Source organism: Chiloscyllium punctatum, chromosome 30, assembly GCF_047496795.1.
Source record: "Chiloscyllium punctatum isolate Juve2018m chromosome 30, sChiPun1.3, whole genome shotgun sequence".
Lineage (NCBI taxonomy): Eukaryota > Metazoa > Chordata > Chondrichthyes > Orectolobiformes > Hemiscylliidae > Chiloscyllium > Chiloscyllium punctatum.
In genome coordinates, this window is record NC_092768.1 from 24,069,069 (window position 1) to 24,093,419 (window position 24,351).

General features: G+C 48.4%; 1 protein-coding gene across 1 annotated transcript in view; it reads left to right on the forward strand.

Annotated features, from left to right (window-relative positions):
• LOC140455286 (uncharacterized) overlaps nt 1-24,351 on the forward strand; it is a 207,344-nt gene that overhangs the window by 156,584 nt on the left and 26,409 nt on the right. Inside the window, exons 50-63 of the mRNA XM_072550032.1 lie at nt 1,766-2,065; nt 2,220-2,501; nt 5,297-5,587; nt 6,653-6,952; nt 9,456-9,746; nt 10,566-10,856; nt 13,616-13,915; nt 14,617-14,907; nt 16,322-16,612; nt 17,898-18,020; nt 18,350-18,493; nt 20,276-20,395; nt 22,402-22,545; nt 22,706-22,836. Of these exons, the coding sequence (XP_072406133.1) occupies nt 1,766-2,065; nt 2,220-2,501; nt 5,297-5,587; nt 6,653-6,952; nt 9,456-9,746; nt 10,566-10,856; nt 13,616-13,915; nt 14,617-14,907; nt 16,322-16,612; nt 17,898-18,020; nt 18,350-18,493; nt 20,276-20,395; nt 22,402-22,545; nt 22,706-22,836 (3,299 nt within the window). The remainder of the gene's footprint in view (nt 1-1,765; nt 2,066-2,219; nt 2,502-5,296; nt 5,588-6,652; nt 6,953-9,455; nt 9,747-10,565; nt 10,857-13,615; nt 13,916-14,616; nt 14,908-16,321; nt 16,613-17,897; nt 18,021-18,349; nt 18,494-20,275; nt 20,396-22,401; nt 22,546-22,705; nt 22,837-24,351) is intronic.

Below are 24,351 nucleotides of genomic sequence, written 5' to 3' on the forward strand. Positions count from 1 at the left end.
GCTCCTAAATGCTTCCAGCACTTTCTCTATCATCTCTCTTCCACTTTGCACCTCAATGTTTTATCAGTTGTTGTGGGCTGGTGACTGCAGTGAAACAAGTAACTCCAGTCCGTGGGGGAGGTGCTGGACATTGGGCGGAGCCATCAGGTAGTTGTGTAAACGCCAACCCAAAGACCCAAGCGATGGTGCCCAGTTATCACATCAGGGCAGCACTGAGGCTCCCCACTCTGGTCTTGTCTCTTCCTTCAGGGATGTGCAAGTTTCTGATATATTTATAGCATCCACCTGAATTCAGAAGCTGTGTATAAATATCCTCTTGCGATTCATCTTTGTGATTCATGGACCTCCCCAATGACTTTACTTCGAACACCTCTGCACTGTTTATTCTGCTGTGACAACTCTGTGACACATCATAGTTGGCCAACATTTCTTCATTGGCCTCTTGCACTCAGAGCAATGATGAACATTCCTCATTGGTCATTTGAGTGATGATGTATCTGTGACTTTGCTCTTTGTCCTTCCACTACAGCAGGCATCACAAACACGGCCTGAGAGGAGGGATGTCCTTCCTGTCCTTTCTATCAATCTCTTTATCCTTTCGGGAGTAGACTACAGGTAGGGATTTGAACAGGCAGCAGCGTAGCTTGATTAGAATTGTCCCAGGACAGAGGAACGTTAGTGATGATGAGAGTCTCGAGAACCGTCCTCCTCAGAACAGAGAACGCTCAGGAGAGATTTGAACGTTGTCTCTAAAATATTCAAGGGTTTTCGCACGATCTTTAACCTCACGTTGACATGGAATGCATATCTCTAGTTCAACAGAGGCTTTCCCAACACAACTGTGTCCTTCACTGAAGTGGAGTGATTGGACAGGTTCTCGGTAATAGATAGCGGAGAGTGTCTATAGGAATTGCTCTGAAACAGAATTGACACAGAAGCATTGAGTCAATTCTAACTACTCTGTTTCGCGAAAGAGTTCAGAATCAGTGAGTTAACTGATCTGAGTGCAGGGATTTAAAATAATCAGTTAAATAGAGGCGCGTAATGAAGCAATTTTTGCTCAAAGATTTGATTTGATTTACAATTGTGACATGTCCCTAAATGCAGTGAAAAAGTATTGCTTTGCGTGCTATCCAGTCTAATTGTACCAAACATACGTACATCAGGGAAATAGAACAGAATGCAGAATATAATGTTTACCTCGTTCACTCATAGACTGGTCACAGAGATTCCCACTGAGCTGAGATTGAAGCTGAGCTATTAAAGATAATAATGGATATTGTTCCATTTTAATGTGATGAAACATTGTGATCTCTCTTTCCTGCTTTAAGACTCCTCTTCAATTCTGTCTCTTTGGTCAAACTTATACTCACTTGTCTTGAAATCTCTGTAACTGATTCAGTGTCAAATGCCATATCAAAATGCTCATATGGCTGTTTGACCACATTAGTGGTGCTAGATTAATGCAAGTTGTTATTGTTGTCACAACCTGCATTGGCTGATAATGAGGTGCCATTAAACCTTGTGTTTCTTGGATCTGCATTGCTATTCAAAGCATCTTTAAAGGGCCGAGTGCTGTGTCAATGCAGGAGTGAGTTCTGTGTTGGGAGAGAGAGTGGAGAACCTCGGAACAGTTATCGAGTGTTGCTGTCTCTTCACTGGGATGGCCATTCCCACCATTTCTTGTCCAGAATCACTCCATCATTCCCCTCGTGCTGTGAACCAGGGCCTGATCCATGATCATTGTCTTCATTTTGAATTGTAGCCTCCACAGATAAAGAGGGTCAGAGGCCGCTCACGGTGGTGGATCTGAGTAAGGTCTCAGTATCTAAGGTCACGTCCGACTCCCTCAAACTCTCCTGGGAAACGGAGAGATCCTATGATTCCTTCCTCATCAAGTATGGCCCAGAGGGCTCAGAGGATGTGAACGAGCTCCCGGTAACCGGTGACCGTCAATCTGCTGTCATCACAGGCTTGAGGCCTAGCACCACCTACAAGCTGCATGTCTACGGGCTCTCTGGTGACCAACGCAGCAGACCGCTGACCACCTCTGCAAAGACCGCAGGTATTGCCCCTCAGCTTGAGTGAAACTTTATTCTAATTTACATCCTCTGCTGTTTCTTTGGGTTATTGACCTGAGTTTTAGTTTGACCCCTCGTTGAAAATTTAACATGTTTCTCTTTTCTGCCCTCCTTCCCCTCCCTGTCCATCCCTGTCAGACAAGGCTGTGGTCAAACCTGTTAAACTGGGCCCCCTTTCTGTTTCCACGGTGACGGCTCAATCTGTGCGGGTCTCCTGGACAACAGAGTTGGTCTTTGGTTCCTTCCTGATCGAGTACAGAATCGTGGGGTCCCGGAGCGTGAAGAATGTGACGGTGATGGCCCATCGCCGCTCCTACCTCATCACAGGCCTGAGGCCTAGCACCAAATACACCGTCACCGTCTATGGGATTTCCAGAGGCCAGCGCACAGCACTGTCAACATCTGTGATAACCACAAGAGGTACCTGTCATTCAGCAAATGGCCAATAGAATTCCCAGTCAATTATTCCCATTCTCCATCTGGAGCTGCTGCTAAACTTCAGCGAAAAATATTTTCCTCATTTTGACTGGACACCTTTCGGAGGGAAAATATTTTCATTGACCATTCCCCTCTTGAGGCACTTAAATGCTTCCAGCACTTTCTCTGTCATCTCTCTTCCACTTTGCACCTCAGTATATTTTATCAGTTGCTATGGCGATGTTGGTCACTCTGGGCTGGTGACTGCAGTGAAATAAGGAACTCCAATCAGTGGGGTAGGGGCCAGATAGTGGGCTGGACTGTTGTGAACTTGTGTAAACACCAACACAAAGACCCAAGCGATGGTGCCCAGTTATCACATCAAGGCAGCACTGAGGCTCCCAAATCTGGTCTTGTCTCTTCCTTCAGGAATGTGCAGGTCTCTGACATCCACGATTCATGACATCCACCCACATTTGGGAGCTGTGTATAAATATCCTCATGTGATTCATCTTTGTGAATCATGGACCTCCCCAATGACTTTACTTGAACACCTCTGCACTGTTTATTCTGCTGTGTAATCTCGGTGACACATCATAGTTGGCCATCCTTTCTTCATTGGCCCCTTGCACTCAGAGCAATGATGAACATCCCCCACTGGTCATTCGAGTGATGATGTGCCTGTGACCTTGTTCTTAGTCCTTCCACTACAGCAGGCATCACAAACACAGTTCTGCGAGGATGGATGTCCTTCCTGTCCTTTCTATCAATCTCTTTATCCTTTAGGGAGTAGGCTACAGGAAGGGTCTTTGAGAGGCAGATGAGGAGATTGAGAATTGTCCCAGGACAGAGGAAGGTTAGTGATGATAAGAGTCTTGTGAACTGTCCTCCTCAGAACAGAGAACGCTCTGGAGAGATTTGACTTGATTTGATTTGTTTAGTGTGACATGTCCCGAAAGGCAGTGAAAAGTATTGTTTTGAATGCTATCCAGATCTGTCGTGAATTACGTATGTTAATCAGAGTGATACAACTGAATGCAAAATGTAATGTTGTAGCTCTGGAGATGGTGCACACAGAGATCAACTGTTCGTCTCTCAGAGTTTACCTGGTTCACTGATAGAGAGGGTGCAGAGATTCCCACAGACTGAAGCTGGGCTATTAATGGTCATAATGGATATTGTTCCACTTTAATGTGATTAAACCTTGTGATCTCCCTTCACTGCGTTACGGCACTTCTTCGATTCTGTCTCTTTAGTCAATCTTTGGTGACTTGTCCTGCAATTTACTTAACTGTCTCTGTGTCATAGAACACAGAACATGGCATACAAATGCCATGTTTAACTGGTCTAATCGTGCTAGATTAATGCAAGTTGTTGGAGTTCTTATAATCTGCTTTGCGTGAAAATGAGGTGCCCTTAGCTCTTGTGTTTCTTGAAGCTCCGTTGCTGTTTGAAACATCTTTAAAGGGCCAAGTGCTGTGTCAATGCTGGAGTGAGTTCTGTGTTGGGAGAGAGAGGGGAGAACCTCGGAACAGTTATCGATTCTTCCTGTCTCTTCACTGGGATTGGCGTTCCCATCATTTCTTATCCAGAATCACTCCATCATTCCCCCTGGCTGTGAACCAGGGCCTGCTCCATGATCATTGCCTTCATTTCGAATTGTCGGGAGTGGATGGTGTCAGGGAATTGTTGTTGGATCTGTCAGCCAAGGTTTCAGCTCATATTCAGAGGCACTCACAGACCAGTCATATAATAGCCTGACATGGTGATTCTCACCATATCATGTTCAAATGTGTATCTCTTTTCCCGTTTCTGTGGTGAACTAGGGCCTAACGATTGTCCATCATCCCTTAATTGTTTTAGTCCCACAACTCTGGCTGAGATTGACTATGGGGTGTGTCCTCACGGGGACGGGGGTTTGGGTAATATCAAACAAACTCCTCCTACCCCTCCCCTCCCCCCACACCCAACCACCATTAGGGATCACATCGTCAACAGAGACCAGTCCAGCTCTCCCATTCCCACTCTCAGTGCCAGTTATTTGAAAGGAGTCTGAATCCTGAATTCTGAATGGATCTCTATTGGAACTTTCTTTACCACACACGTGGGAGGCCAAAGAATGCTCCAAGGCTGGCTTTCACACGGGCCCCAGTCATCCTCTTATTGATTGGAGGTGAGTGACGCTCGACCTTTCTGAATAATGTACAGGATATTCGTCCATACCAGGCCTCCCGGTCCAGGATAGGGACACTACCACTATGCCACAAGAGCCCTGTGGATTTTTTGTTTTACTTTGGTGGGATTGTCTATGTTAACTAATGAAGCCAATTTGGTGTCAATTTGGCTTTTGGTCTCCTGAAGATTTTGATCGAAGCGTTCTCACTGACCAAAGGATCTCATCGGATCGACGTGGAGATAAGCCGACATCTGGTCGGATGGATGAAGTCTGTGGGGAGTAACTGATGGATAGAGCCAGATTGCCCAGAGTGGGGGCTGAGGATCAGTTGGAGGTTTCCAGAATGAAGTGGAACACTGTTTATTGTATCAGAGTAGCAAAGGGAATGTAAAGTGGGTAAGTGAGATCAGCAGATCAGCCTGGAACTGATTGGATGAGCTGCTGTACGGTGCTGGCTCCTCCTGCCCCTTTGCCTGTTCAAAGGCCTCCTCCATCTTCCTCCTTTTTATTCATTGTCACCTTGAGGATCTGGGCATCAGCCACTGATACCACCAGGGACTGACAGCCTCAGAATCATCCTTCCTACCCAGTAACATCTTGCCTCTTTTTTTCCCTTTCCTAGCTTCTGCAGCTAAAGACGCTGTGAAGCCAAGTAAACTTGGCGACCTTTCTGTCTCTCACATCACGGCTCAGTCCTTCAAACTCTCCTGGACAGCGAGCGAGGGCTTCGATTCCTTTCTGATAGAGTACAGCGCCTCGGAGCCCCGGGGAGTGTACAACCTGACCATGACCGGGGACCAAAGGTCCACCTCCATCAAAGGCCTGAGGCCTACCACCGTCTACTCTGTCCGTCTCTATGGGGTCGCTAAGGGCCAGCGCACAAAGCCACTGACCAGCGTAGTGACCACCACAGGTAGATTTTTTAAACAATCAATCTAAGGAGTGTGTTCATATTTGCTATTTTACTGCTAACTCTTATCTGTGCAAATTATTCCAACTTTCTATCCACTTATCAACACAACTATTTTTACAAAACTGATTGATAGGGTTTTGACATGCGCTACCTGCCATCTTTAAGTTAATAACTGCACACAGCTCAGTATGTACACTGTTAACCTGGTGATGAACTTCTCCTTGTTTATGGTTCTGTCTCACTGATATCGGTCTTTCTCAGCCATTGGATTCTGAGGGGCTGCCTGTTTCCTGTGAGCTTGGGTCCCATTTCCCTTGATATTTATTGTGTCTGGAGCATTGCACATGGATAAAGTCAGAGTCACGCGTCACTGTTTCACACGCAGCTGTCTCCCACTCTCACATTTGTTTCCTCGGTCTGCTCCCTGCACACTCCCCACCTCCCACACACATTCCTCCACCCACATCCACGGACATACACACCTCCACGCATGGACATTCATGCACATGGATGCATACACACATATGCATACAAGCAGATGGTGTTCATGCCCACACAGATGCACACATGTAGATATACATACACACACACGCAGATATGTACACTCACTCACATACTTACCAGTGTTTATGAACTGTTGACAATGGATGACCTCTGACCTCGGGTTGATTTGACTGTTCAGGTCCCTCGAGGCTTCCTTCTGATCTTCCTGCACCCTCATGTTTACTTGGGTGTGGTCAAATCCTGCTCAGCATCTCTCCCATTCCCCCTCATGCTGCTGGTTCAGTGACAGCTTGATCTTAAAATTCTTATTCTTCTATTCAAACCTTTTCATGGCTTTGGCCCTTCCCTATCCCCAGAATCTGCTCCAGTTCCACAACACTCTGCTGCCCTGATTCTAATCCTTCACCAATGAACCATGAGCTGTCATCAAGGCCTGCTTTAAATCTCTCTGAATCTCTCCTCCTGTAAGTTATTCTTACGACAAACCTGTTTGCCTATCTTTGGTCAATGTGAGGTGCCTCATGACGTGTGCTATATAAATCTGAGTTGATGTTGTTGCAGCTTCCACAGGAACGGTTATCATGGAACCCAGTGAGCAGAAGGAGCTGGGAAACATTTCTGCTTTGGCGCTGACACCTCACTCAGTCAGACTGTCCTGGGCAGCCCAGAGGGACTATGACTCCTACGTTGTGCAGTACAGAGCCCGGGGATCAGAGCTGGTGCAGAAACAGTCTCTGAGTGGGCAGACTCGATCACATGTCATCACAGGCCTCAGGCCTACTACCAAGTACACCTTCTACCTCTACGGAGTGTCCAGTGGGCGCCACACAACACCCCTGTCCACCACCGTCACCACCGCAGGTACACTGGCTGCAGCAGGCAGGTCTGACTGGAAATATTTCCTCAGCAATTCCTCATTGGAAAAGGCAAATATTTCCTTCATGAGGTAGCGGTGAGGCTGCTTGGGGTTTCCAGGCAGAAGTTTTTGATCAGCTCGTGTGGTTTTCTCTCTCTCTCTTCCTCTCTCGGACATAGGCCTCAGGTTTCAGACTGCCTGGGCACAGAGGCCTGAAAGCAGCAGAAACATTCCCCTCAGACCAGCACCAAGTTCCAGAAAGCTTACATGGGAAATCTGTTCCTCCAAACTCTGCACATTACACTCTCAATCAGCATTTGTTTACAGGATTTTCACTTTCTCTCTATTATATGTTTAAACTCTCTATATAAATACATAATCCTGCCCACAATCAAAAAGTAAATCCATGTCATTCCTTGTCATCTCTTCAATCCTCTTTCCTTGTCAACTCTTCATCTCCCATTCCTTGTCATCTCTTCAATCCTCTTTCCTTGTCAACTCTTCATCTCCCATTCCTTGACATCTCTTCAATTCTCATTTCTTGTCATCACTTCAACTTCCATTCCTCATCTCTTCAACTCCCATTCCTTGACATCACTTCAATTCCCATTCCCCCCACCCCCCCCCCCCCCCCCCCCCCCCCCCCCCCCCCCCCCCCCCCCCCCCCCCCCCCCCCCCCCCCCCCCCCCCCCCCCCCCCCCCCCCCCCCCCCCCCCCCCCCCCCCCCCCCCCCCCCCCCCCCCCCCCCCCCCCCCCCCCCCCCCCCCCCCCACCCCCCCCCCCCCCCCCCCCCCCCCCCCCCCCCCCCCCCCCCCCCCCCCCCCCCCCCCCCCCCCCCCCCCCCCCCCCCCCCCCCCCCCCATCCTTCATCTTCATCCTCATTCCTCGTCATCTCTTCAACTCCCATTCCTTGACATCACTTCTTTTCCCATTCCTTGACATCTCTTTAATTCCCATTCCTTGTCATATCTTCTATCCTCATTCCTTGTCATCACTTCAACTTCCATTCCTCATCACCTCTTCAATTCCATTCTTTGACGTCTCTTCAATTCCCATTCCTTGTCATCTCTAATCCTCATTTCTCGTCATCACTTCAATCCCCATTCCTCGTAATCATTTCAATTCCCAGTTTTTGTTATCTCTTCGGTTCACAATCTGTGAGATCCCCCAATACCTTTCCATTCCAGAAGAATGTGTGATAGCATTTTGTCTCAAAATTTCTCTGGAGACTGATATTCTTTATGTCGCATCATTTAATGTTGGTTTCACTGAACTTTTTTTCCTCTTCCTCTCCATTTTTCCTCCTTCTCCAGTAAATACTTCCCAGTGCCATTTTGCCTGTGTTCCTGACTTTCTGATCTCCAAATTTCTTTCCTTCTGGGACTATTCATTAATATGCCCTTCAAGAATGTGTTTCTAAGGACCACCCTCCATACTGCCATTTGTAAATAGTTTGGTTGGTTAGGATCACTGCAGGAAGCTGCCTGTGTGCTCTGTGTCTATCGGGTCAGGTTAGCTGTCAGACTGTTACTCTAGTGCCTTGCTGAATTGTAGTTGGCGGCTTGGAATCTACCCCTGGAAATGAACAGTTGGTCTGTCCCTGCCACATCGCCACATCTATGTGACAGCTGAGCTTCCCATTTTGGATCTTTCAGGAATGCATAGGATCCACGGCATCTCTCAATGGAGGCCATTTGGCCCCTTGGGCCTGTACCAGTCCCCCACCAGCCCAACGTTTCCCCACATTCCTGAACATTTCTCCTGGCCAGCTGTAGGTCCAAAATGCTGTTTGAAAATTCTCGATGAATCTACTCCCATCAGCCTTTCAGACAGCGCGTTCCAGTTCAGGACAAAAGCCTTATGCAAAGTAGTCCTTACCCATCAGGCCCTGCTCTTTTCCCATGAGCTCTCACAGATTGAGCATTTTAATCGAGGTTCTCCCTCTGAGAAAACAAATAGAAGTAGTGTCTCCCTGGTAGGAGGGATCAGAATGGTGAGGGCCTAGGCTGGGAGGATGAGGACAAGTTGTTTCCATTGGTGGAAGGATTAAGATCCAGAGGGGACAGGTTTGAGGTAATTGGGCAAAAGAAGTAGAGACGTGAGGAAAGGTGTTTGTTGTCTGTGTCACCGGCTGGGCCAGAATCTCTTGCCCATGTCCTCCTGAATGAGTTGAGAAATGGCTGCGACGAGCTGTCTGCTTGAAGCCCTGTGGTCCTTAGTGTTGCAGATAGATGCTGCAGCACTGTCAGGAGGGGAGTTCTCACACAGCCACGGTTCAAAATCCTGACGGTGTGACGGAATCAGAGCTTTTGAAATGAAATTGGATCCTTTTCTGAAGAGATCAGGGCTAAAGAGGGAATTTGGTGGATGTGGTGGGGTTTAGGAGAGTCGCTCTTGCAGAGACACAACACGGGCCGATTTCGGGCTGACCATTGTGTGGTTCTGTTGGTCGTTGAGAATGCGTCAATTCAACTGGTAACAGATTCTCATGCCGTTTCTCTCCTGTAGACTCCCCAGATGAGGTCAGTCCGACAGCGAAGACACCGGTCCGACCCGGTGTATCTCACATCACTGCAGACTCCCTGCAGCTCTCCTGGATGGTGGGCCGGGTGTATGAACTCTTTCTGATCCAGTACCGAGCCCACGGCTTCCAGACTGTGAGCAATTTGACCGTGGCTGGAGATCAGAGGTCGTTCTTCATCACAGGCCTCAGACCCAGCACCAAATACACCATCTATCTCTACGGGGTCTTTCAAGGCCAAGTCACAAAACTGATGGCCTTTGTGGCTTCCACCACAGGTATCTTGGGATCAAACTAGAGGCGAGACTACCGTGCGCACTGGGAATTATCTCCACAACCCCCAGCATTTCCTCCAATTCAATTCCATTTCCCGTTCTCCCCACCCGCAGCGAAGTGAGCCTGTCACTACGGTGACCACCACCTCTGTTTTCAAATGAGCTTTGGAAAGGTCTTCATGCCGGTGACATTTTGTGTTTGTGTGTGTTTTTGGAAGGGGTGGTGGTGAGCTGCAGAAGCAAGGGAGGAGGTTCACGTGATGCGTAAAACCAACATCAACTGGTTGAGCTGAACGGCCTGTTTGCAAGCTGTTAGTAATCCCTTTGAGAGGAATGGAGGTGGTTTCAAAACAGGTTGTTTCCCCAACATTGCCTAAAGTGATGGATCTCATCCTTAGTCGCTTGTCCTACCCTCAAAGTTGAGTTTAAAGTAGCAGGAAATCATTAAATTAATCCTTAACTCCCTCAGCTAATGGTCAGTCTCCCACATCTCAGAGTGTGTACCCCTGCAGTGTGAATAGCCTGTGTCTCAGACCCTCACACTTTACCGATTACTCTCTGCAGCTGCAGCTGTGTCCTGACACCACCACACATTGGTATCGGACTGGAAACGTTTACCAGTGTGTCATACCCTGGACTCTGACTCACAGGCTCTCATCCTCCCTTTGTAACACTGCAGAATTACTTCTTTGGCTTTGAGATGTTCAGAGGTAGTGCAAAGCATTGTAGGTTTGCATGTTCTTCTTCATTTTTCCAGGCAGGAACTCTTTGGGATGTTGTTGCATGATATTTTACCAGCCTCTCTCTATCTCCTGCCTCTAGTGAAGGAAGGTGTAAGGCCCAGTGAGGTGAAGGGCTTGGGCAGCCTCTCTGTCTCTAACATCACAGCTGATTCTCTGGAGCTCTCCTGGTCAACACAGTGGGCCTTTGACTCCTACGTCATTCAGTACAGAGCCCAGGGCTCCGAGGAAGTGAGGAAGCTCCGGGTGTCTGGGAACCGTCGCTCATATGTCCTCATAGGCCTCAGGCCTACCACCAAGTACGCCATCTACATTTATGGAGTGTCCAGGGGCCGTCACACCAAACCGCTTTCGATCGTCGTGATGACCACAGGTAGCGATGCCACCAAGCAAGAGGTTTTCTGGGACGGGAAATATTTTCTTTGCTGCGCTTTGAGCAAAGCGGACAAATATTTCCTGACTTTCATCTCTGGACAGCATCCATGCCAACCTGGTAACCTCAGCCTGCTTGGCGAAAATGCCAGGAATTGGCAAGTTTTGCTTTGACCAACTTTCACCCCAAGTTGGTGCAAACTTCGAAACTCACATCTTTTTCTCTGATTTTTCTTTGGTTTGTGGGCTGCTTCTTTCTCTGTTCTCCAAATAGGTCTGTTCTCAATCAAGGAATGATTCCTTTCCATTCCTTGTGATTTTTCAGTTCGATTTCTTGTCCTTTCTGCCATTGCTGTTTCCCTGTAATTGTGTCTTCACTCCCTAAAATGTGTTAACGAGCCGCAGTGGAAATATGCAAATGAAGGTCCCCAAATCCAACAGAATGTAACGTTTTAAGGTGGCAGCTCACCACTGCCCCCTCCAGGGCAGTCAGAGAGAGGCAACAAATTCTGGCCTGGACCCACTGTCAGAAATAAAAGCAAAACTACTTTCTAATCCAAGTGATTCTCAATTCCCATTCCTCACCAGCTCTTCAATTCCCATTCCTCACCAGCTCTTCAATTCCCATTCCTCACCAGCTCTTCAATTCCCATTTTGTATCATCTCTTCAATTCCCATTCCTTATCATAATTTCAATTCCCATTCCTTATCATATCTTCATTTCCCATTCCTCATCATATTGTCAATTCCCATTCCTCGCCATCTGTTCAATTCCCATTCCTTATCATCTCTTCAATCCTCATTCCTTGCCATTTCCATCATTCCCATTCCCCCTGTGAGTGAGATTTTCTGTTCCCTTCCTGCTGAGGAAGGGTGTGAAGCAGTTTATTCAAGTCCTGAGTTCCTGGATCACAGTCCAGAGCTGATGTTGTTTCTTCCTGTCAGTCTAACCGCCCTGTTCAGCTCAGACTCCTGTTCCTCCATTGCTGCATGGATCATTCCCCACCCCTCCACCTTTCCTCTTCTGTAGGTGAGTATTCAGTATACTTGGCTGAGTATTCTGTGCTCTGTATCCTGCCACCCCACTGGCACAACTGGCAAACTGCTTTGTCATCCAACTCATTAACCAGATCATGAGAATCGAAGCTCTTCTGTAAAACCACCAGACATACTACTCCCTATCGGGCTATTTATCCTGGTCTCTCTCTCTCTCTCTCTCTCTCTCTCTCTCTGGTGCCAGAGCAGCACCATTCACTCTGTTGCAAATTTCCTGCGGTCTGTTCATTGTTGCTGTCAGCATCAGTGAATCTGCTGCTTCTGAGAGTGTAGCCATATCATAATATACAGTGTATACAGCTTTATGGTGCATTACTATAATATACAGTATATACAATGCTATGGTGCACTACCATAATATACAGTATATACAGCTCTTTGGTCTAATACCATAATATACAGTGTATATAACTCTTTGATGCATTACTATAATATACAGTGTACACAGCTTTATGGCTCATTACCATAATATACAGTGTATATAACTCTGTGGTTCTCTACCATAATACAAAGTGTATGCAGCTCTGTGGCTCACTATCATAATATACAACTTATGCAACTCTGAGGTTCTCTACCTTAATATACCATGTATACAGCTCTGTGCTTTTCTGCTACAATATACAGTGTATATGACTCCGTGGTTCTCTGCCATAATATGCAGTGTATACAGCAGTCTGGTTGCCTACTATAACATACAGTGTATATAGCTCTGTGGTTTTCTACTATAACATACAGTGTATATAGTTCTGTGGTTCTCTACCACAATGTACTGTGTATACAACTGTGTTTTATAGCATAATATACAGTGTACATAGATCTGTAGATTGATATCATAACATAGAGCATATAGAGCTCTATGGATCTGAGCCATAATCTATGAGTATGTAGCTCTATGGATTTATATCTACTGTCTATAAAGCTCTGTGGATTTATATAACATACATTGTGGCGTCATCTATGGATCTGATGCATAATGTACAGTACTTGTAGCTCTTTTGATTTATACTGTAACATACAGTCGAAATAAACCATAAAAAAGGTGAGTTTTTTCACAAAAAAGATTAATACACATTAGTTTCATATATAAACTCTTAAAAATGATATTGGTATCTATAAGTTATACACTCCTTGTCACAATGTAACTCAGTGAATCTGGACCAAATATAGTTCTTACAACTGTGTGGCGTTATCATAATCTATAGTGTAAATAATTCTAGCTGTATGCCATAGTCTATATGCGAGATATACCAGATTCTATATGATATATGCATCGTATCTATCTACAGTGATCCATGATCCCTCTGTACCAGACACTATGGTTTCTTTACTTCTGCAAGCAGTGTCTCCTCCCCAGTGAACCAGTCTGATATCCCTGCATCTGAATTCCAATTCTCAGCTCCCAATCCAAGGGAAACACCGGTCAGGCCTTTATCCTATTAGGATCCCAGAGCCAGCTGGGAAAGATGGAGCAGCATAGTAAATGTAGCTTCTGCAAAGGTCTGGGGTTAGATTTTGTGTCTTCTCTTTTACCCATTTGTTGTGAACTGCACCCATTTTCCTGTTGACCCTGTGGGTACTTAAACCAACCTGAAAGAATCAGGTTTGGGTACGGGGGTTACGCCCCGTTAGTTTACAGCGAAGAGCCTTTTATCCAGAGCACAGTCTTTAAATTGCGATTTTTTTTTCCCTCTGCTTTCTCTCTAGCTTCCATAGATACCAATGGTGTAAAGCCCAGCAGGCTGAGGAAACTGATTCGCCTTTCGGGGAACAATGTCACGCAGGATTCCCTGCAAATCTTTTGGGCAGCTGAAAGTGGCTTTGATTCCTTTCTGATCCAGTACAGAGTGGAAGGATCTGAGGAGGTGCAGAACTTCACAGTGCCTGCCCATCAACATTCGTCCTTCATTGAAGGCCTGAGGCCTGGTACCAAGTACCTGGTTTCTCTCTATGGGCTTTCCGGAAGCAGACGGACTAGGCCACTAACCACTATAATAACCACTGCAGGTATTCCTCACAAACCGGTCCCCTCAGGAAAGCTGTCTTAATGACTGAACTGGAAGTTTTCCCATCCTGTACATTATAGCCTGCTCTCAGCTCCAATGGGAAGCGGCCACTTTCATTGTCCATTTGTCAAGTGTGGCTTGTGTCGGGAAAACTCAATTATTTAATTTGAATTCTCTTGAATTTCTTGGACACCTGAACGTTAAGGGTTGCTCTGCTTGGAGCGGAGAAAGATACAGGGAGAATTATCAAACTACATAGGTGTTGATTAAGGAAAGGAGAAACTACTTCCTGAGGCTGGAGGGTCAGTAACAGAAGAGACGCATTCGAGATTACTGAATCAAGATTGGGAGATGGGGAAGCATTTTGTCACACAGAGTAGTTTGGTGTGATCTACATTGGCTGAAGGTATGATTGAATCAAATTCATAAAAACAGTTCAGAGGGAATTCATTGAACAATTCACTCAGGGTAAACAGCAAGAGACTAATTGGGAAACGCTTTGAAAAAAGCAGGCACGGCCATGGATGGTCATGTGGCCTCTCCCTGTGCCAGGCCATTCCACGATTACAGAATACTAACATAAACTACTGACTGACCCCTGGGCGTGTTCACCCAGAAACTGTAAGGAAATGATTCTTCTCACAGTCGAACAGCAATTCCTCCAACAGTAAAGTGTTGTGTATCTCTTCCTCCTCTTTTTAGCTTCAGCAGAGAAAGAGTTGGTGAAATCTGGCAAGTTTGGGAGCCTTTCGTTCTCGAATATCACGGCTGACTCCCTCCTCCTCTCGTGGTCAGCTGACACTGTCTTTGACTCCTTCCTGATACAGTACAAAGCTCAGGGGTCCGAACTTCTGCAGAATATCACTGTAACTGGTGACCGTCGCTCGGCCCTCATCACAGGCCTGAGGCCTACGACCAACTACACCATTTACCTCTATGGGGTGTCCAATGGCCAGCTCTCCAGGCCGTTGGTGGCTCTCTTGACCATCACAGGTACTTGCGATTCAGGAATGGATTGAATGCTAGTCTTGGTTTTTCACTCCTTGTGAAATATTTTCTCCCTCCATCTCTCTCTCTCTCTCTATTCTCATGCAATGTCTTGAGGCTGAGAGCAAGAAAATATTTCATTTTGTTCTCTCAGATTGCTTCTGTCGGTAAGGAAACCGCTGCCATTTTAAGACAGGTGATAGCAGGATGCTCCAGCCCTATGCTGTGGTGTGATTGAGTGAAGTATAATTCAGTGTGAAGATGCTATGTAATTAGTGAGTGATAAAGATGTGCAAAATGAGGTAAATGCAATTGAGCTTTTCTTACTGCAAGGCTTGGTTGTGTAGATTTTTACGTGCGCATGCTCAGGTCAAAGTTTTATGTGGAATATGCTTGGCTTCCCATTTCTGTTTTCCCTCTCTCCCCAAATTACCAGCTCGCATTTTATCGACAGAGAGAACAGGCTTCAGTGTGAAATCCCACGGTCATTAGTTGTGTTTCGTTTCCAGGTTCATGATTCTCTCCAATTTCAAATGGGCAAAGATAAAACAACTTTTGGAGGCATTTATTTCTTCCTCACAGGTTTCACTTCAGATGAGAATCCCTTGTGTATTTATAGAATTCACTGTCATCCATACACTATAGTATGTAGTGTAGAGTGAGTTAGAAACTGAATTGAGAAGTTTTGGTGGTTTACGTGCAGAGAAGCAGGTAGCTGGGAATGAAATACAAGCTGGAATTTAGTTGAGGGGTTCGGGTGGGTTATATATAGGATAACCGGGAGAGAGTTATAGACTGGAGTCTAAACAAGGGCTTGGTGGGGTTTATGTGTAGAATGGGAGAAAGTGAGGACTGCAGATGCTGGAGATCAGAGCTGAAAATGTGTTGCTGGAAAAGCGCAGCAGGTCAAGCAGCATCCAAAGAGCAGGAGAATCGACGTTTCGGGCATGAGCCCTTCTTTATGTGTAGAATAACAATTACCTGGGGATGTTGAGTCAAAAAGTGGGATACTGGAAAAGCACAGCAGGTCAGGCAGCATCTGAGGGGCAGGAAAGTCGACGATTCTGTGCTGATGATGTGGGATGTTGATACAGGTCTGAGTCTAATCAATGGGATAATGGAGTTTATGTATAGAATAATAAATAACTGGTTCGTTGTTACAAACTGAGTCCAATTGAGGGGTTTGGGAGATTTGTGCAGAGAATAACAGGGAAAACTGGAGTCCAGCAGGGAGTGAGCACAATTACTCATGCATTCGGGAGTAGAGGGTGAAAATTTGGGTTGTATTCAGTTTCTGTTGCTGGACTTAGACAAGTGCAGATTTAGATGAAAACAAACCTTCTGTGTTTTCTCTCCACAACCTTCTCCCTCCACCCCACCTCGTGCACCTGGATAACTGTCCGTTTCCTCCTCTCTCTAGCGGTTCCTGTTCACACCATCGGTGTCAGTGCCCTGGGAAGACTCTCAGTCTCCGATATCAACACTCACAGCCTCAAGCTCAGCTGGGCCGTGGAGGAAGGGACCTTTGACTCTTTCTTGGTCCAGTATAGAGACTCCGAGGGGCAGCTGGGGGTCAAAGAGGTCACGGTGCCAGGCAACCTCCGCAGTGTCTCCATCGGTGACCTGGCCCCCAGCACCGAGTACCTCATCTCTCTCTATGGCATGTTACAGAACCAGCAAACAGAACCCATTCCCATCGTGGCACGAACAGGTACTAACATGCCCTGCTCACTAATTCGGTGTCCTCAGGGCTACACTGACTCTGCTCTCTTTATTCTTTATCAAATTTCACCCCAGTTCAGGACCACCGTTTGCAGCATTAATAATTTTACACTGGATTATCTTTTTACAGTCTCGAGTCTGGAGAATCGTGTTGCTACCTGGGACAGTCTCTCGTCCTGCCTGGGCCCAGGCCCAGGCTTTGTTTCTGTTCGCAGTCCGAGTGTAACAGCGCGGTTAGATGGGGCAGTGTTGAGGCTGGCTGTTTTTTCTTGAACTCCTCTCCGTATACTGGGCTGCTCAGTGTTTTCTGGGATAGGAACGCCAGGGACTAAGCAGACCGAGAGAGCACCTGTACTCTGTTCCATCTGGAACACTCCCATTCCTTCCTGTGTGCTGGTTTCAGTTGAACTGTGTTCAGTATCTGAGGTTCCAATCCTCTACAGTCACTACCACCTTCACCGTCCTGCTTCCGATATCACTCCTGCATATCTCCGGGAGGCACTGGGACCAGTTGGCCGTCACAAAGGGAATGATGGGTAATCTATGCCAGCCTGAGGTTTGACTGCTGGAAGGTAATACTGGACTGTTGAGACGAGGCATCAGTTGGAAAAGAATCCACTGCTCTGGTACATTAATACCTGACGTGAGCAAAGTCAGATCCTGTGAGCGTCTGCGAAGGTTCAGAGTGGCCTGGCTATCCTGGGATCTTGACTGATACATTTTTGGAGGATGGGGGTGTGTGGGGTAAAGGGAAGGGTGGTGCAGGGTATTGGGAGAGACTGTACTGCCTCATCAAAGTGTCTTGTCAGTGTTCGACTGTTCAACCTTACTCTGCCGTCATGCCATCCTTTCAGCCCCATGAAAATGGTGCCCTGCAAAGCACTGTGGGTAAGTTACCTCATGTCCCACGGTGCACTTCCCCTGTCTCCATTTGAAGGATCTGTGTTGCCACGGGGCCCTTTTGGTAAAGTAAGAAACATTTTGTCAATTTATAAAGGCCGTTGTGAGAGGCACTCACAGAATGTAGTCTGTGATTGATTAAAGTAAGGCACGAGATCACAGCCTCTCAGGTTTGAGGAGCCATTTTCTTTTTCTTCAGCCAGGCGATGGTTGAAGACTCTGCTCCCGTTTACACGGATTGGGGAATTGTTCATTCTGACACCCTCTTCCTATGGCTCCACATGACATGGTTCCTCTGGTCTCCTGCATCGACTGAGAGTTTGTGCGAATCGCTCAGGGTTTGTCACTTCCTCTATTTGTCATTTCAATTGCAGCTCGAGAGAGTCCGAGCAGACTGAGTTTCTCCGATCTCACAGAGAGCTCAGTCACCATCCACTGGGCAGTGCCGTCAGCGCCTGTCGATAGCTTCAAGATCTTCTACGTCCCGACGAAGCAAGGTAAGAGGGTGATGGCCAGGCCAAGGATCTGTGGTCAGTCACTAACTGAGTGTGGGTATGGGTCTGTATGTGTGTTCTAACCATTCAATCAGAACAACTGATCTTTAACCCTCTGGTTTACTGCAGCTCAGTGACCTTTAACTTTCGGTGCATCAATTGAGAGTTTGTGTGTGTGTGTGTGTGTGTGTGTGTGTGTGTGTGTGACCTTTAACCTCTGGCACAGCCTGTGGTGACAACCCTTAACCCTTTTGTATGCCAATCCTTTGTAACCTTTAACCCCAGCACATCAGTTAACTGAGATCTACCCTCCCTCCCCCATGTTGTTTCAGGTGAACCGAGGAGCATGGTGATAGCCGGCAGGAACACCAATGTCACCCTGAGAGACCTGCTCCCGGATACCCAGTACGAGGTCAACCTGGTGGCTGTGCGGGGGGCCACAGAGAGTCCACCCATCCTGGACCACTTCACAACTGGTGAGCAAGATGGGGGGAGTTGGGGTGGGGCTGCTGGATGGTTGTGGGGACGGGGGAGGGTGGAGTATGGGGGTGGGTGTAGGGAGAGAGAATGGGGGCTGGATATTGCTTCGTGAATTCGAACTCTAGCACCCCCTCCACCCCGGCTCTGAGGAACTCACAGATATCCTAGAGGCCTACGGTGTGCAAACAGGCCCTTTGGCCCTTCTTGCCCATTCTGCCCAGTTTTCACAATTAAACTGGCCCCATTTGCCAGTCCATTCCTATCCCATCCAGGTACCTGTCCACATGATTCTCAAATGTGACTCTCCTCCTCCATTTGCTCTGTTCCAGACACTCACCACCCTCTGTGGGAAAGGAATTGTCCCTGGAGCCTTCTGTACCTCACCCCTTAAATCTTTGTCCTCTAGTCTTCGACTCCTGTGCCATGAGGGACAAACTGTTGGCTATCTACCTGATCTATGCCTCTTGTTTTTATGGACCTCTGTAAGGTCACCCCGTCAGTCTCCTACGCTCCAGTGAAAAGCCTCCCAGCCTATCCAACCTCTCATCACAACTCAAACCTTGCAGTCCAGGCAACATCTTAGTAAATGTTTTCTACCCCAGTTTAATAACATATTTTCTATAGTTGGGTGACCAACTGCATGTGGCCTCACTAATGTTTTGTACACTTGTGACAAGATGCCCGAACACTCATACTCAATGCTCTTACCGATGAAAGCAAGCATACCCAAAGCCTTCCCCACCGTCCTATCTACCTGTGACTATTTTCAAGGAGCTATGAACCAACACCCCTAGATCTCCTTGTTTTATAACACACCCCAGGGCCCTACCATTGACTGTGTAGGTCCTGCCCTGGCTTGACCGACCAACATGCAACACCTTACGTTTATCTGCATTAAGCCCGACTCCATGGCTGTTCCTCAGCCCATTGACCCAGTCGATCAGGATCTCTCTGCATTCCCAGACAACCTGCTTCACTGTCCACTACTCCACCATTCTTGGTATCATCTGTAAACTCACTAACCTTGCCCCCTTCTCTCCCTCCAGAATGCCACCTCTCCCCTACCTCAAGCAGCATCTGCTGAGCCTCAGCCCCTTCCCTGCCTTCGAACCCATTCTAATTCCCCACACCCACCCACCCTTCATTACATTCCCCACCTATCCCCTCCTCTAGGACAACCCCCTTTTCCTCCTACCCATGCCCCCAACCTGTCCCAGACTAACAACAACATCCCCCTCCCCAAACCCCATTGCTCCCCAACACTGCTCACTGTCCTTTGGAAAACGGTGACTGTAACTCCATTATGGAAGAGGGGAAACAGAGTGAAAAGAGGAAACGACAGGCCAGTGAGCTCAGCACTGTCACGGGGAAGGTGTTCAGGCTCCGATTACAAACATTACAGGAGGCCATTCAGAAACAGTCAAGATAATCAGGCAGAGTCAACATGGTTTGGTGAAAATGTTGTAGAGTTATTTGAGGAAGTAATGTGTTGTGACGGGGTGGGGGGAACAGTGGAGGAACTGTACTGTGGAATGCAGACAGTGTTTGATATGACACTACACTGAAGCCGATTGCAGAAAGTGGTGTGAGGCTGATATCATATTGGCATGAACAGACATTTAGTTAGCTGAGAGCCAGCAGGCATTAACCAGCTTGATGCCCATACCTTGGGCTCAATGAGGCACTGTGCCAGTTGGAGACACTGCCAGGCAGAGAACAGGAGAAGACTCCGTGCGGGCAGCACACAGATTCTCAGGATTGTGTTTGTGTTCATTCAGCTCCGGATGCTCCGACGAATCTGAAGGCTGTTAATGTTTCCGAGACAATGGCCCTCCTGGTTTGGAGACCTGCGATTGCACCCATTGACCACTACACCATCACCTACAGCAGCAAAGCCGGTGAGGGGGCAAGGAGAGTGGGGAATGTCCTACGTAGGAAACCCAGCTCAACACCATCTCAACATAGGACAAATCATCCCCGTATCACCAAACCATAAACCCCACACAGGGATGGACACTGACCCCACACCCACAAACCCCATACAGAGACACAAACTGTCCCCATATCCCCAAACCCCATACAGAGACACAAACTGTCCCCATATCCCCAAACCGCATACAGGCACACACACTGTCCCCATATCCCCATATCCCCAAACCCCATACAGGGACGCACACTGTCCCCATATCCCTAAACCCCATACAAGGACACACACTGTCCCCATGTCCCCAAACCCCATACAGGGATACACACTGTCCCCATATCCCCAAACCCCATACAGGGACACACACTGTCCCCATTTCCCCATATCCCCAAATTCCATACAGGGACGCACACTGTCCCCATATCCCCATATCTCCATACAGGGACACACACTGTCCCCATATCCTCAAAGCCCATACAGAGACACACACTGATCCCATATCCCCAAATCCCGTACAGGGACACACACTGTCCCCATATCCCCAAATCTCATACAGGGACACACACTGTCCCCATATCCCCAAACCCCATACAGGGACACACACTGTCCCCACATCCCCAAACCTCATACAGGGACACACACTGTCCCCATATCCCCAAACCCCACACAGTTACACACACTGTCCCCATATCCCCAAACCCCATACAGGGACACACACTGTCCCCATATCCCCCAAACCCCGTACAGGGACACACACTGTCCCCATATCCCCAAACCCCATACAAGGATACACACTGACCCCATATCCCCAAACTCTATACAGGGACACATACTGACCCCATATCCCCCAAACCCCATACAGGGACACACACTGTCCCCATATCCCCAAACACCATACAGAGACACACTCTGTCCCTATATCCCCAAACCCCATACACGGACACACACTGTCCCCATATCCCCAAACCACATACAGGGGGACACACTGTCCCTATATCCCCAAACCCCATACAGGGACGGTCACTGACCCCACACCCCCAAACCCCATACAGAGGCACACACTGTCCCGATATCCCCATATCCCTATACAGGGATACACACTGTCCCCATATCTCCATACCCCCAAGCCCCATACAGAGACACACACTGTCCCCATATCCCCATATCCCCATACAGGGATACACACTCTCTCCATATCCCCATACTGGGACACGCACTGTCCGCATATCCCTAAACCCCATACAGGAACACACACTGACCCTATATCCCCAAACCCCATACAGGGACATGCACTGTCCCGATGTCCCCATATAGGGACATGCACTGTCCACATATCCCCAAACCCCATACAAGGACACACACTGACCCCACATCCCCTAACCCCATACAGGGACACCCTCTGTACCCATATCTCCAAACCCCAAAAAGGGACACACACTGTCCCCATATCCCCAAACCACATACAGGGACACACACTGTCCCCATATCCCCAAACCCCATACAGAGACACACACTGTCCCCATATCCCCATATCCCCAAACCCCATACAGGGACACGTAGTGTCCCCATACCCCCATATCCCCAAACCCCATACAGGGACACACACTGTCCCCATGTCCCCAAACCCCATACAGGGACACACACTGTCCCCAAATCCCCAAACCCCATACAGGGACACGTAGTGTCCCCATACCCCCATATCCCCAAATCCCATACAGGGACACACACTGTCCTGATATCCCCAAACCCCATACAGGGACACACGCTGTCCCCATATCCCCAAACCCCATACAGGGACACACGCTGTCCCCATATCCCCAAACCCCATACAGAGGCACACATTGTCCCCATATCCCCAAACCACATACAGAGACACACACTGTCCCCATATCCCCAATATTCCATATTGGAATAGACACTGTCCACGTATCCTAGTCGGATCTGAATGTATTCAGTGATTCTCCTGCCTGTTTGTACCAGGTGCCACTGTCAGCCGGGATGTCCCGGGTAACTCAGCCCAGCTGCAGCTGACTGGCCTCACTGTGAATACTGAGTACACAGCAGATATCTCTAGTGTCAGCGGAGACAGGATGAGTCCGAGAGTCACTACCAGCTTTGTCACTGGTGAGTATTGGATGGAGTGGGCTGTGGGTCAGAGTACAGTCCCAGTTTGCCTCCCATTATGTGTTTTCTGTGCCCCTCACTGGAGTTTGAGCTGTTCTGAGATGGTTAAAGCCTCAGCACATTTCTCTCTCTCTCTCTCTCTCTCTCTCTCTCTCTCCAGGTTCTGATCTGCCAAAGGACCTAACAGTGAGTGACATCTCATCAAGTGAAGCCCTGGTCTCCTGGAAGAGCCCGAGAGCCCCAGTGACTGGATATCTGCTGCTGTATGGGACTGAGGGAGACCTGTCACAGGTAACACTTCGATCTATTTGCTCCCCACTGTCCTGTGTCAGCCTGTCTCCCCCTGAAACTATTCCTCATCCCTCTGTGTGTGTTAGTTCCAGACTGGAGAACCTCACCTCCCCTCTCTGTCTCCACACTATCCTCCTGGCCGGAGCTCATCCTGAACTGTGCTGCCTGTCTCTTCACTCTCTCTCTCTCTCTCTCTCTCTCTCACTCTCACTTTCTCTTTCTTTCTCTCTCTCTCTCTCTTTTCTTTCTCTCTTTTTCTCTCTCTCTCTCTCTCTCTCTCTCTCTTCACTCTCTCTCTCTCTCTCTCTCACTTTCTCTTTCTTTCTCTTTCTTTCTCTCTCTCTCTTTCTCTCTCTCTCTCTCACTTTCTCTTTCTTTCTCTCTCTTTCTCACTTTCTCTTTCTTTCTCTCTTTCTCTTTCTCTCTCGATCTCTCTCTTCACTCTCTCTCTCTCTCTCTCTCTCTCTCCCTGTCTCTCTCTCTCTCTCTCTCTCTGATTCCCAACGCCATGTCCCATCCTGACCCAAGCTGCAGCACCTCCTGTTCTCTCACAGTTTCTGTAAAACTCTCCATGGCCTCGATGCTCTCTCCAGGCTCCTTCAGCCACACCTCTCCTCTCATTCTGGCTTTGTGAGACTTCCCCAGTCAGTCGCTGTACCACAGGGCACCGTGCCTTCAGCTGCGTCAGCCCTAAGCTCTGGCAACCCCACCTGACAACTCTCCACCTGATCACCTCTCCGTCACTCCCCCTCTCCCCCTCTCTGTCTCTCCCACTCTCCATCTCTCTCTCCCCCCTTCCCCCCTCCATCTCTCCACCCCTCCGTCTCTCTTCCTCTCCATCTCTCCCCTTCTCGGTCTCTCCCCCCCTCCGTCTCTCCCACTCTCCATCCCTCGGTTTCTCCCCCTCTCCATCACTTCCCCTCTCCGTCTCTCCCCCTCTCCATCTCTCCATCCCTTGGTCTCTCCCCCTCTCCATCTCTCCACCCCTCGGTCTCTCCCCCTCTCCATCTCTCCACCCCTCGGTCTCCCCTCCTCTCCATCTCTCCACCCCTCGGTCTCTCCCCCTCTCCGTCTCTCTACCCCTCGGTCTCTCCCCCTCTCCGTTTCTCCCCTTCTTCGTCTATCCCCCTCTTCCCCTCTCCACCTCTTCCCCACTCTGTCTCTTCCCCACTCCGTCTCTTCCCACTCCGTCTCTTCCCCACTCCGTCTCTTCCCCACTCCGTCTCTTCCCCACTCCGTCTCTTCCCCACTCCGTCTCTTCCCCACTCCGTCTCTTCCCCACTCCGTCTCTTACCCACTCCGTCTCTTACCCACTCCGTCTCTTACCCACTCCGTCTCTTACCCACTCCGTCTCTTACCCACTCCGTCTCTCCCCCTCTCCGTCTCTCCCCCTCTCCGTCTCTCCCCCTCTCCGTCTCTTTCCCCCTCCATCTCTCCCCCTCTCCGTCTCTCCCCCCTCTCCGTCTCTCCCCCCTCTCCGTCTCTCCCCCCTCTCCGTCTCTTCCCCACTCCGTC